Source organism: Lichenostomus cassidix, unplaced genomic scaffold (genome assembly GCF_008360975.1).
Source record: "Lichenostomus cassidix isolate B80296 unplaced genomic scaffold, HeHo_3.0 HiC_scaffold_805, whole genome shotgun sequence".
Taxonomy (NCBI): domain Eukaryota; kingdom Metazoa; phylum Chordata; class Aves; order Passeriformes; family Meliphagidae; genus Lichenostomus; species Lichenostomus cassidix.
The window spans coordinates 571-14,415 of record NW_028147565.1 but is presented as its reverse complement, the minus strand read 5'-3'; the positions used below and the strand labels follow the sequence as shown (position 1 = coordinate 14,415).

General features: G+C 39.0%; 1 protein-coding gene across 1 annotated transcript; it reads right to left on the bottom strand.

The window, feature by feature from the left end:
• Nucleotides 1-1,735: 1,735 nt before the first annotated feature.
• On the bottom strand, nucleotides 1,736-12,035 carry LOC146422049 (45 kDa calcium-binding protein-like; the record flags this gene model as incomplete). The annotated part of the gene is made up of 6 exons (XM_085046768.1): nucleotides 1,736-3,109; nucleotides 3,209-3,761; nucleotides 5,726-5,901; nucleotides 7,338-7,496; nucleotides 11,458-11,571; nucleotides 11,899-12,035. Coding segments are annotated over 5 exons (763 nt in total), but the record flags the coding sequence as incomplete, so codon positions are not given.
• Nucleotides 12,036-13,845: the final 1,810 nt, after the last annotated feature.

Here is a 13,845-nt window from a genome sequence, read left to right as displayed (position 1 = left end):
GCAGCGCTGTCCCCAGCGCGGAGCTCACTGAGGCTCTGGGGAACTCCCGCTCCCGCAGCGCAGTCTGTCCCCAGCGCGGAGCTCTGAGCTCGGAGCTCTGGGGAACTGCCGCTCCCGCAGCGCTGTCTGTCCCCAGCGCGGAGCTCTGCGCTCTGCGCTCGCTGAGGCTCTGGGGAATTCCCGCTCGCTCCACGCCCCTTCCTTCCCGCCAGAGGAAAGCGTTAATGGGATTCCTTCCCGAAATGGTGAGGGGAACAGCCTCGGAAAGGGTTAATAGGATTCCTTCCCGAAATGGTGAGGGGAACAGCCTCGGAAAGGGTTAATAGGATTCCTTCCCGAAATGGTGAGGGGAACAGCCTCGGATTAAAGGGTTAATGGGATTCCTTCCCGCCGGGAATTTCCTGGGAATGCCAGGAGGAGCTGGGATGAGGGAGGAGCAGCCTGGGAATGAGGGAGGGAAGCAGTGGGAATTGGGAATCCTATCCAAAATCTCGATTTTAGGGGTTTCAGCTCCCTGGAATTCCAGCCCTGCCTTCCCTGAGGCCAGAGAAGAGTGGGAATTAGGGAATTTCCTTTTCCAGCCCGTTGGAATTAGATTCAGGATCTCAATTTTAGGATTTGCCCCAGTTCTAGCAGAGCTCCCTGCAATTCCAGCCCTGCTTTCCCTGAGGCCAGAAAACAGTGGGAAATAGGGAATTTCATTTTCTGGCCTCTTAGGATTCAATCCAAGATCTCGATTTTAGGGGTTTCAGCTCCCTAACATTCCAGCCCTGCCTTCACTCAGTCCAGAAAATACTGGGAATTAGGGAATTTCCTTTTCTGGTCTCTCAGGATTCAATCCAGGATTTAAATTTTAGGTTTTCCAGCTCTCTGGAATTCCAGCTCTGCCTGCACTCAGTCCAGAAAAGAGTGGGAATCATCAGGAAATAGTGGGAATTAAGGAGTTGAGTTTTCCACCCCATTAGGATTTCCTCCAAAATCTCGATTTTAGGGGTTTCAGTTCCCTAAAATTCCAGCCCTGCTTTCCCTGAGGGCAGAAAATACTGGGAAATAGGGAATTTCCTTTTCCAGCCTGTTGGAATTTGAATTTTAGGTTTTCCAGCTCCCTGGAATTGCTGCCCTGCCTCCAGGAAACAGTGGGAATTAGGGAATTTCCTTTTCCAGCCCATTAAAATTGGACTGATTTGCTCCAGGATCTCAATTTTGGGTCTTCCAGTTCCAGGAGAGTTCCCTGGAATTGCAGCTGTGCCAGAAAACATCTGGAATTTAGGATTTTGATTTCCCAGCCTGTTGGAATTTGCTCCAGGATCTGAATTTTAGGTTTTCCATCTCCCTGGAATTGCAGCTGTGCCAGAAAAACATCTGGAATTTGGGATTTTCAATTCCCAGCCTGTTGGAATTTGCTCCAGGATCTGAATTTTAGGTTTTCCATCTCCCTGGAATTGCAGCTGTGCCTTCCCTCAGTCCAGAAAACACCTGGAATTTGGGATTCCATGCTCATGTTGTCCCCAAATTAAATCAGCACAACCTGTGGATAAATAAAATCCAATTTTCAGCTGATTTGACTGGGATTTTTTGGGATTAAACCGATTTTAGACCAGATTATCCATGGAATTTATTCTTCCTTTTTTCCCACCTTCCTGACAAAGCTGGAGAGCAGCAGAATCTCCAAAGCATGGAGAGAAATATTGGATGGAAAACTGGAAAAAAGAATAAAATAAATGGATATAAAAACTCTTATCCAAGGCATTTAATAAAAACATCACATAAAGAGGAGAAAAGTGAAACAGAGACAGAAATCCTTCTATTTACATTATATTAAGAGAATAAATTTAATCAAATAGAACATCTGGGATTTTCAGGAATTCTTTCCCAAAGGTTTGGTTTTTTTTCCCAGGAAATATGGAAGCAAAGGGAAAATAAATCCATTTGATTTTGGGCAGAAGGAGGCTGAGCCAAAAGCCAAGCCTGGAATTCTCCCCAAATCATCATTAATTAGCAGAAAGCTCATTAATTGGAGCAGGGAATTTTAATTAAGCAGCAATCAAACCCCTTGGGAATTCCCACTGCTCTTGAATTCCCAAAGAAAAACTTCCCAACTGGTTTGTTTTAGATGAAAATCAGATTTTTTAAAGCATAATCTCTCATTCCCGGTGCAGCTGCCAACACCAAACCTGGAATTTTTAATTAAACTAAGTTTTAATTAATGGAATTTTAATGAATTTAAATCCCAAAGAGCTTTTCCTGTAACATATCCAATAAATATTTCCCCCCAGCCCCGAAAAAGAGGTGAAAATTTGCATTAAATTCCCACTAACTCTGCAGGAGGTTGAGATTCCCCAGCTGGAATTAAATGTGGATATTCCCAGGAGGTGAAACATTCCTTGGAATCACCATTTCCTTCCCAAAAATCCAACTTTTTATCTGGGATTCCCTGGAAATTAAATCCAACTTTTTATTGGGATTCCCTGGAAATTAAATCCAACTTTTCTCTGGGATTCCACGGAAATGAAACCCAACTTTTATCTGGGATTCCCTGGAAATTAAATCCAAATTTATCTGGGATTCCATGGAAATTAAATCTAACTTTATCTATGATTCCATGGAAATTAAATCCAACCTTTTATTGGGATTCTCTGGAAATTAAATCCAAGTTTTCTCTGGGATTCCCTGGATCAGCAGCTGTGAGGAGTTGGCTGTGGATATTCCCAAAATATCAAATCACCATTCCCATCCCAAAATCCAACTTCTCACTGGCATTCCATGGAAATTAAATCCAACCTTTATCTGTGATTCCATGGAAATTAAATCCAAATTTTTCTGGCATTCCCTGGAAATTAAATCCAACTTTTATCTGTGATTCCATGGAAATTAAATCCTACCTTTCTCTGGGATTCCATGGAAATGAAACCCAACTTTTCTCTGTTATTCCCTGGATCAGCAGCTGTGAGGAGTTGGCTGTGGATATTCCCAAAATATCAAATCACCATTCCCATCCCAAAATCCAACTTTTTTCTGGCATTCCATGGAAATTAAATCCAAATTTTTCTGGCATTCCCTGGAAATTAAATCCAACTTTTATCTGGGATTCCATGGAAATTAAATCCAACTTTATCTGGGATTTCCTGGAAATGAAATCCAACTTTATCTGGGATTCAATGGAAATGAAATCCAACTTTATCTGGGATTCCACGGAAATTAAATCCACCTTTTTATTGGGATTCCCTGGAAATTAAATCCAACATTTTTCTGGCATTCCCTGGAAATTAAATCCAACTTTTCCTGCCATTCCCTGTCTCAGGCACCAACCCAACCCAGCAGGAATCTCCCCAGCCACACCAACCCTCTGCAATTCCACCCCAGCTGGATTTCACAGCCCAGAGCAGGCAGAACCCCCACAATCCTGCATTTCCCACCATTCCAGCAGCAGGGAATCCACCTGGAGGACGGAAATTCGGGAATCTGAGCCAAGCCAGAGCAGAGCCAGCAGCAAGAACCCCTCCAGCTCAGCCAGCAGTCCTTTTTCCCTGCAGTTTTGGGGTTTTTTTGGGGAGCAGCAAGTGCAGGAGAGGCCAGGCTGAGGCTCAGAACTCCTCGTGGACGTTCCTGGCGTAATCCATGAGTTTGCTGCCCGTGAAATACTCGCTGTACTTGAGGATCTCCTCCAGCTCCAGCTGCTGGTTCTGGTTCTCGTCAGCCACGGCGATCATCTGCTTGGCCTCGTTCAGGGCGTTGTGCTCGTTCATGGGGTCCATGTACTCCTGGGAAATAGGGGAAATTATCATTATTTCCTAGCCCTGGAGAGGATTTGCCATCCATCCCAGCCTGGAATCCCAGTCTGGAGTGAAAAGGAATCCCAGGAAAAGCTCTGTAAGCAGGTTTTTAATAGCATTTTTTCCCATTTTCCTACAGAAATCGGGATTTCTTCAGCTCATTTCAGGGCACTGTGCTCGTTCATGGGGTCCATGTACTCCTGGGAAATAGGGGAAATTATCATTATTTCCTAGACCTGGAGAGGATTTGCCATCCATCCCAGCCTGGAATCCCAGGAAAAGCCCTTTAAGCAGGTTTTTAAAAGTGGTTTTTGTCCCGTTTTCCAATAGAAATCAGGATTTTCTAGTCTTATTTCAGAGTGTTGTGCTCGTTCATGGGGTCCATGTACTCCTGGGAAACAGGAAATTCCCATTATTTCCTAGGATTTGCCATCCATCCCAGCCTGGAATCCCAGTCTGGAGTGAAAAGGAATCCCAGGAAAAGCTCTGTAAGCAGGTTTTAAATAGCATTTGTTCCCAATTTCTAACAGAAATCAGGATTTTCTCAGCTCATTTCAGGGCACTGTGCTCGTTCATGGGGTCCATGTATTCCTGGCAAAACATGGAAAATATCAGAATTCCCAGCCCTGGAGAGGATTTTCCATCCATCCCAGCCTGGAATCCCAGGAAAAGCTCTTTAAACAGGTTTTTAAAAGTGTTTTCTCCCCATTTTCCGATAGAAATCGGGATTTTTTAGTCTTATTTCAGGGCACTGTGCTCGTTCATGGGGTCCATGTACTCCTGGGAAAACAGGGAGAATTCCCATTAATTCCTAGCCCTGGAAAGGATTTTCCATCCATCCTTGCCTGGAGTGAAAAGGAATTGAGGGAAAAGGTCTTAAAGGAATACCAATTGTGCTGTTAATTCCAATACTTTTGAGGTTTTTTATCAGGATTTTTATCAAAATCACCAGCACTCACCTCCAGGGTAATTGTGCTGTTAATTCCAATTCTTTGTAGGTTTTTTACTAGGATTTTTACAAAAATGATCAGGAATCACCTCCAGCTCCTCCATGGTGACAATTCTATTGTGGTAATTGTGCTGTTAATTCCAATTCTTTTGAGGTTTATTAACAGGAAAAATCGGGATAAAAATCAGGAATCACCTCCAGGGTAATTGTGCTGTTAATTCCAATTCTTTGTAGGTTTTTCATTAGGATTTTCATAAAAACCCCCAGCACTCACCTCCAGCTCCTCCATGGTGACAATCCCATCGTGGTAATTGTGCTGTTAATTCCATTTTTTGTAGGTTTTTTATCAGGCTTTTTACCCAACCCCCCAGCACTCACCTCCAGCTCCTCCAGGGTGACGATCCCATCATGGTAATTTTGTTTTAATTCCAGTATTTTTAGGTTTTTCATTAGGATTTTTCTCAAAACCTTCAGCGCTCACCTCCAGCTCCTCCATGGTGACAATTCCATCATGGTCATTGTGCTGTTAATTCCATTTTTTTTAGGTTTTTTATTAGGATTTTTCTCAAAACCACCAGGACTCACCTCCAGCTCCTCCATGGTGACAATCCCATCGTGGTAATTGTGCTGTTAATTCCAATTCTTTTGAGGTTTTTCATTAGGATTTTTCTCAAAACCACCAGCACTCACCTCCAGCTCCTCCATGGTGACAATCCCATCATGGTCATTGTGGTTTTAATTCCAATATTTTTAGGTTTTCCATTAGGATTTTTCTCAAAACCATCAGGACTCACCTCCAGCTCCTCCATGGTGACAATCCCATCATGGTCATTGTGTTGTTAATTCCGTTTTTTTCAGGTTTTTCACTAGGATTTTTACAAAAACCATCAGCACTCACCTCCAGCTCCTCCATGGTGACGATCCCATCGTGGTAATTGTGCTGTTAATTCCAATTCTTTTGAGGTTTTTCATGAGGATTTTTCTCAAAACCACCAGCACTCACCTCCAGCTCCTCCATGGTGACGATCCCGTCGCGGTTGGCGTCGATCACCTCCTGGAACTCTCTCCTCCTGTCTCTGACCCAATCGTCATCCACATCCTGACCCTGCTGGTTCTCCACTGTGCCCACGGGGAGGGAGATGAACTCGGGCAGGGTCAGCTTCTTGTCCCCATCCTGGTCTGGGAAATCAAAAAAAGGGACAAAAATTTGCTTTAATCACATGAAAATGGGGAATTCTTTGTGCTTTAGCTTCTTGTCCCCATCCTGGTCTGGGAAATAAAGAAAAAACCATCAAAAATGGAAATTATTGGCTTTATTCACATGAAAACGGGGAATTCTTTGTGCTTTAGCTTCTTGTCCCCATCCTGGTCTGGGAAATAAAGAAAAAACCATCAAAAATGGAAAATATTGGATTGATTTGCATGAAAATGGGGAATTCTTTGTGCTTTAGCTTCTTGTCCCCATCCTGGTCTGGGAAATAAAGAAAAACCATCAAAAATGGGAATTATTGGATTGATTTGCATGAAAATGGGGAATTCTTTGTGCTTTAGCTTCTTGTCCCCATCCTGGTCTGGGAAAGCAAAGAAAAAACCATCAAAAATAGAAAAATATTGGATTGATTCACATGAAAATGGGGAATTCTTTGTGCTCAGAGTAGGTTAGCTTCTTGTCCCCATTCTGGTATGGAAAAGCAAAGAAAACCATCAAAAATGGAAATTATTGGATTGATTTGCATGAAAATGGGGAATTCTTTGTGCTTTAGCTTTTTGTCCCCATCCTGGTCTGGGAAAGCAAGAAAAAACCATCAAAAATAGAAAAATATTGGATTGATTCACATTAAAATGAGGAATTCTTTGTGCTTTAGCTTCTTGTCCCCATCCTGGTCTGGGAAATAAAGAAAAACCATCAAAAATGGAAATTATTGGATTGATTCACATCAAAATGGGGAATTCTTTGTGCTTTAGCTTCTTGTCCCCATCCTGGTCTGGGAAAGCAAAAAAAGGAAAAAAAAATGGAAATTATTGGATTGATTTGCATGAAAATGGGGAATTCTTTGTGCTTTAGCTTCTTGTCCCCATCCTGGTCTGGGAAAGCAAAGAAAAAACCATCAAAAATAGAAAAATATTGGATTGATTCACATTAAAATGAGGAATTCTTTGTGCTTTAGCTTCTTGTCCCCATCCTGGTCTGGGAAAGCAAAAAAACCATCAAAAATTTGGAAATTATTGGATTGATTCACATGAAAATGGGGAATTATTCCTGCTCAGAGTAGGTTAGCTTCTTGTCCCCATCCTGGTCTGGAAAAATAAAAAAAAGGTACAAAAATTTGCTTTATTCACATGAAAATGGGGAATTCTTTGTGCTTCAGCTTCTTGTCCCCATCCTGGTCTGGGAAATCAAAAAAATTTGGAAATGATTGGACTGATTCTCATTAAAATGGGGAATTCTTTGTGCTTCAGCTTCTTGTCCCCATCCTGGTCTGGAAAATCAAGAAAAGGACCAAAAAATCCCAAAAATTCCCCCAAAATTTCCCAAAAAATAAAAAAAAAAATTCCCCAAAATCCCCCAAAAAATCAAAAAAAATTCCCCAAAATCCCCCAACTCCCTGGCATACCCAGATCACGGATGATCTCCTTGACCATGAACTGCAGCATGCCCCGGCTGTGCTCGGGGTGCAGGAAGGACAGGAACTCCTCCTGGGTGAGCAGCAGGTCTGGAGGAGGATTGTCAGCTTGGTACCAGCGATCCTTCAGGTTGTCCAGAACTTCCTGCGCTGCGAATTGCAACGGGCACAGGGGATTGTTAGAGGTGACGTTATCCCAAACAGTTTGGGAAAGGTAATGTGAAGATTTTAATTATCCAAATCAATCTGGGAAAGATTTTGTAAAGATTTCAATGATCCCAATCAATTTGGCAAAGATTTTGTGAAGATTTCAATTATCCCAATTAATTAGGTAAAGATTTTGTAACTATTTCAATGATCCAAATCAATTTGGTAAAGATTTTGTGAAGATTTCAATTATCCCAATCAGTTTGGCAAAGATTTTGTAAAGATTTCAATGATCCAAATCAATTTGGCAAAGATTTTGTGAAGATTTCAATTATCCCAAACAATTTGGGAAAGGTTTTGTAAAGATTTCGATTATCCCAATCAGTTTGGTAAAGATTTTGTGAAGATTTCAATGATCCCAATCAACTTGGCAAAGATTTTGTGAAGATTTCAATTATCCAAATCAATTAGGTAAAGATTTTGTAAAGATTTCAATGATCCCAATCAATTTGGCAAAGGTTTTGTGAAGATTTCAATTATCCCAATCAACTTGGCAAAGATTTTGTAAAGATTTCAATGATCCCAATTAATTAGGTAAAGATTTTGTAACTATTTCAATTATCCCAATCAATTCGGCAAAGATTTTGTAAAGATTTCAATGATCCAAATCAGTTTGGCAAAGATTTTGTAAAGATTTCAATGATCCCAATCAATTTGGGAAAGATTTTGTGACGATTTCAGTTGGCACAATCCATTTTTAACATTTCAATTGTCACAGATTTATGATTTCAGTTGTCACAACCAATTTTTAGGATTGCAACTGTCACAATCCATTTTTACCATTTCAATTGGCACAATCAATTTGGTAAAGATTTGGTGAAGATTTCAATTGGCACAATCCAGTTTTTAACATTTCAATTGTCACAATCCATTTTTAGGATTCCAATATCACAATCAATATTTAAGATTTCACTTGTCACAATCAATTTTTAGGATTTCAGTTATCACAATCCATTTTTAATATTTCAGTTGCCACTGAAATGGCAACTGAAATGGCAACTTCAGTTGTTTTCAGGATTTTGATTGTCACAATCAATTTTTAGGATTTCAGTTGTCACAATTTTTAGGATTTCAGTTGTCATTATCAATACTTAAGACTTCAGTTGTCACAATCCATTTTTAAAGATTTCAATTGTCCCAATCCATTTTTAGGATTTCAGTTGTTCACAATCCAGTTTTAGGGTTCCAATTGTCACAATGTTGTAGCGTTTCAGTTGTCACAATCCATTTTTAGGAATTTTTAGGATTTCATTGTCACAATCCATTTTTAAAGATTTTAATGGCTTTTAAATTGATTTTAACATTGATTTTAAAGATTTAAATATCCCATGGAATTCTTTCATTCCATTCCACAATACACTCATTATCTGCCAACACCTCTCAATTAATTAAAATAAACTTTTTAATTTGGGCCTGGCATCCCAACCTCTTAAATTGATTTTAAACTGATTTGAAAGAATGAAATCTTCCATTAAATTCTTTCATTTCGTCCACTCATTATCTGCCAATTAATCCATTAATTAATAAAAACAACCTCCTTAATTTGAGCCTGGCATCCAAACCTCTTAAATTGATTTTAAACTGATTTGAAAGATTGAAATCTTCCACGGAATTCTTTCATTTCATCCACTCATTATCTGCCAACACCTATCCATTAATTAATTAAAACAACCTCCTTAATTTGAGCCTGGCATCCAAACCTCTTTCAAGATTTCAATTGATTTTAGATTGCTTTTAAACTGATTTTAAACTGATTTTAAAGATTTAAATTCTTTAAAATTCTTTCATTTCATCCACTCATCATCTGCCAATACCTATCCACTAATTAATTAAAACAACCTCCTTAATTTGGGCCTGGCATCCAAACCTCTTAAACTGATTTTAAACTGATTTTAAAGAATGAAATCTTCCACTAAATTCTTTCATTTCATCCACTCATTATCTGCCAATTAATCCATTAATTAATTAAAACAACCTCCTTAATTTGAGCCTGGCATCCAAACCTCTTTAAAGATTCCAATTGATTTTAAACTGATTTGAAAGATTGAAATCTTCCATGGAATTCTTCCATTTCATCCACTCATCATCTGCCAATAACCCACTAATTAATTAAAACAACCTCCTTAATTTTGGTCTCTGCAGAGGCTCAGGATGTGCCTTCAGCCCCACTCACCCAGGAGGTTTTTATATTAAAAAAAAACCCCAAAAAAGCACTTTGACAGCAGCTGGAGGCTGAAAACAGCAGGGAGAGGAAGTGGAGGCTGAATAATTTGATTTTCCCAACATCAGTTGAAGAAAATCAGGTGAAGAGCTGAGCTCTGACTCAGCAGCTGCTCAGGTTTTTTCCCTGCAGAGCCCTCAGGTGTTTTCCCTGCAGAGAATTTCAGCTCCATTTGCATTTCTGTTGGTTTTTTCAGGCTGGAAAATGTCACCTCAGGGCTCCTGAGATGAGTCACTGCTGCAGGGAAAGGTGACAGCTTGGGGTTGGCGTTACAGGAAACTGAAATATTGAGTGCAGGGGGGAAAGAGGGAGATTCCTCTGAAAAATTGACATTTTTAAGAGTCGACAATGTAGGATTTGTGCCTTTTGACTGAAAGCTTTGGGGCTGATTTAACAGGAAATTTAATTTCTTTAAGGGAGGTTCCTGTTAAAAATTGCCATTTTCAAGAGTAGACAATGTAGGATTTTGAATGTAGCCTTTTGACTGAAAGCTTGGGGCTCATTTAACAGGAAATTTCAATTTATTGAAGGGAGATTCCTGTTAAAAATTGCAATTTTTAAGAGTAGACAATGTAGGATTTGTGCCTTTTGACTGAAAGCTTTGGGGCTGATTTAACAGGAAATTTAAATATTTCTTTAAGGGAGATTCCTGTTAAAAATTGCCATTTTCTTGGCAGATTCTGGTCAGGAAGAATGAAGGATTTGTGTCTTTTGACTGAAAGCTTTGGGGCTGATTTAACAGGAAATTTAAATATTTTTAAGGGGGAAAAAGGGAGATTCCTGTTAAAAATTGTTATTTTCAAGAGCAGAGAATGTAGGATTTGTGCCTTTTGACGGAAAGCTTTGGGGCTGATTTAACAGGAAATTTCAATTTCTTTAAGAGGGAAAAGAGGGAGATTCCTCTGAAAAATTGACATTTTTAAGAGTAGACAATGTAGGATTTGTGTCTTTTGACTGAAAGCTTTGTGGCTCATTTAACAGGAAATTTCAATTTCTTTAAGGGAGATTCCTGTTAAAAATTGCAATTTTTAAGAGTAGAGAATGTAGGATTTGAGTCTTTTGACTGAAAGCTTTGGGGCTGATTTAACAGGAAATTTAAATATTTCTTGAAGGAGATTCCTGTTAAAAATTGCCATTTTCAAGAGCAGAGAATGTAGGATTTGTGCCTTTTGACTGAAAGCTTTGGGGCTGATTCAACAGGAAATTTCAATTTTCTAAAGGGGGAAAACAGGGACATTCCTGTTAAAAATTGTCATTTTCATGGCAGATTCTGGTCAGGAAGAATGAAAGATTTGTGTCTCTTGACTGAAAGCTTTGGGGTTGATTTAATGTAAATTTAAACTTTTCTTGAAGGAGATTCCTGTTAAAAATTGCCATTTTCATGGCAGATTTTAGGTGGAAAAACTGCAGGATTTCTGACTTTTGACTGAAAGCTTTGGGGCTGATTTTACACTAAATTTCAATTTCTTCACGTTTGATTTAACAGTAAATTTAATTTTTTTAAGTAGGAAAACAAGGAGATTCCTCCTAAAATCACCATTTTCACAGCAGATTTTCAGCAGAAAAAACCACAGAAATTCCATTTTGTGACTTAAACTCTCCCCCAACCGTTTCTCTCCCATTTTTATTTCACCACCCAAATTTCAGCACCACAAACCCAACCCAACCCCACTCTGCACTTACTTTCCTCATCGATTTTCAGCTCCTCGTTGTTTTTGATTTTCTCTGCAATTTCCTTCTCGTTAAATCCTTTGCTGGCCAAGAATTTGATTTTATATTCATCCCAGGACACGTGGCCTGTGGGAGAGAGAGGATGAGATGAGGCAGTTTTGGGCTCAGGATTTTAAAAATAATCCAGATTTTAAAATCTTTTCGTTCAGCATCACAACCCCACAGAGGATTTTAGGAATAACAACATCAAAAGTGGAATTTAATTCATTTTTGGGGTTGTTTTCTGGGTGAAAAAACCAATTTATGTTATCTTTTTCCACTTTTTTATTAAATAAAGAGCTCCTTGCAGCACATGTTTTCCCCAAAAAATCCAAATTTGAGATTCCTGAACCACTTCTGGACACCAAAATTGATGAAAAAAGGGATTTTTGGGTGGAAAAAAGTGGATTTTACCATCCCCATCAGGGTCCACAGCTCGGAAATGCATTTTGTTCTCCTCCACAGCCTCCTGGAAATGCTCATCTGTTTTCTCCATGATCCAGCGCTGCATTTCCTTGGCACTGATCTTTTTATCGTTGTTTATATCCACCCTGGGGAGGAAAAGGAAATTCAGAGATTAGGGAGGGAAAATCCTGGTTGGGTTTTAGCTTTTAAATTGTTTTGTTGGGAAGAAAAAAAGAGAATAAAATAGGAAAAAGAGAGAATAAAACTGATGTTTTTCTACATCAGAATTAGGGGGAAAAGGGAATAAATATCCCAATTATTCCTCCTTTAGAGAATAGAAGCACCAAGTGAGACTTTGGGCTGAGAAAAAGTGTGGATTTTATAGGAAAATTGAGTTTTCTAGGGGAAAAGGGAATAAATATCCCAATTATTGCTCATTTAGAGAATAGAAGCACCAAGTGAGACCTTGGGGTTAGAAAAGGTGTGGATTTTGTAGGAAAATTGAGTTTTCTAGGGGGAAAAGGGAATAAATATCCCAATTATTGCTCATTCAGAGAATAGAAGCACCAAGTGAGACTTTGGGGTTAGAAAAGGTGTGGATTTTGTAGGAAAATTGAGTTTTCTAGGGGGAAAAGGGAATAAATATCCCAATTATTGCTCATTTAGAGAACAGAAGCACCAAGTGAGACTTTGGGGTCAGAAAAAGTGTGGATTTTGTAGGAAAATTGAGTTTTTTAGGGGGAAAAGGGAATAAATATCCCAATTATTGCTCATTTAGAGAACAGAAGCACCAAGTGAGACTTTGGGGTCAGAAAAGGTGTGGATTTTGTAGGAAAATTGAGTTTTCTAGGGGAAAAGGGATAAATATCCCAATTATTGCTCATTTAGAGAATAGAAGCACCAAGTGAGACCTTGGGGTGAGAAAAAGTGTGGATTTTGTAGGAAAATTGAGTTTTTTAGGGGGAAAAGGGAATAAATATCCCAATTATTGCTCCTTTAGAGAATAGAAGCACCAAGTGAGACTTTGGGGTCAGAAAAGGTGTGGATTTTGTAGGAAAATTGAGTTTTCTAGGGGGAAAAGGAAATAAATATCCCAATTATTGCTCATTTAGTGTGGGAATTTCCTAACTGTGAACTGAATATTTCCAATAAACAGCCAGCAATGAAGGAATGTTAATATTTAATGTTTTACCAGTGAAATGAGAGGTGTGAAAACCACAAAATAATAAAGAATTCTACTTTAATTTTTTTTTTAATCTGCTTTGTCTGTTTGCTTTAATTCCTCTGCTCAGAACTAAAAAAAACCCCAATATCTAATGTCATTATTGATATTTTTTCCCCTATTAATGAAAATTCTGCACAAAAAAAAAAAGCTTTTGAAGCTCCCTCAGTTTCTCCCCCTGTGGTATGAAAAATGAATTCTCCAAAAGTGCAAATAAAGCAAATTCTGCCACCTGCTGTCTGAAATTGCACCCAGGGGTGGATTTTTATTGCCATTTCCATCCCAATTCCTGCCCTCAAACTCCTCCCAACAAAAGGGAAAAAATGCCTGAATGTCTCAAATAAAAGTTAATATTTTTACACTGAGGAAAGAAATGAATTCACTCTTTAAAAAAAGCTGTAAAAGGAAGATTTTATCTTCCTGTTTTCATGTTTTATTCTCTTTTCTTGGTCTGAATTCTGAGGAATTGTTCTGTTAGCTCCTGAGGCTGTCCTGGGCATTCCTGAATTCCTAATATCTACAGTTATTTTTATTTATTATTCATTTAAAACACTCCCATTTTAGCCACTGAAGCATCCATTGAGAGTTCTGTGAGCAAAAATCACAATTTTTTATTTATTTCTCACTATTTTCCCCTCTCTTTCTCTGCCTCTTTTCCCTTGATTGTCTTCCCAGCATTTTCCACAAATTTTTATTTCCACAAATCCCAACAGGAACAAACCCAAACTCCAAAT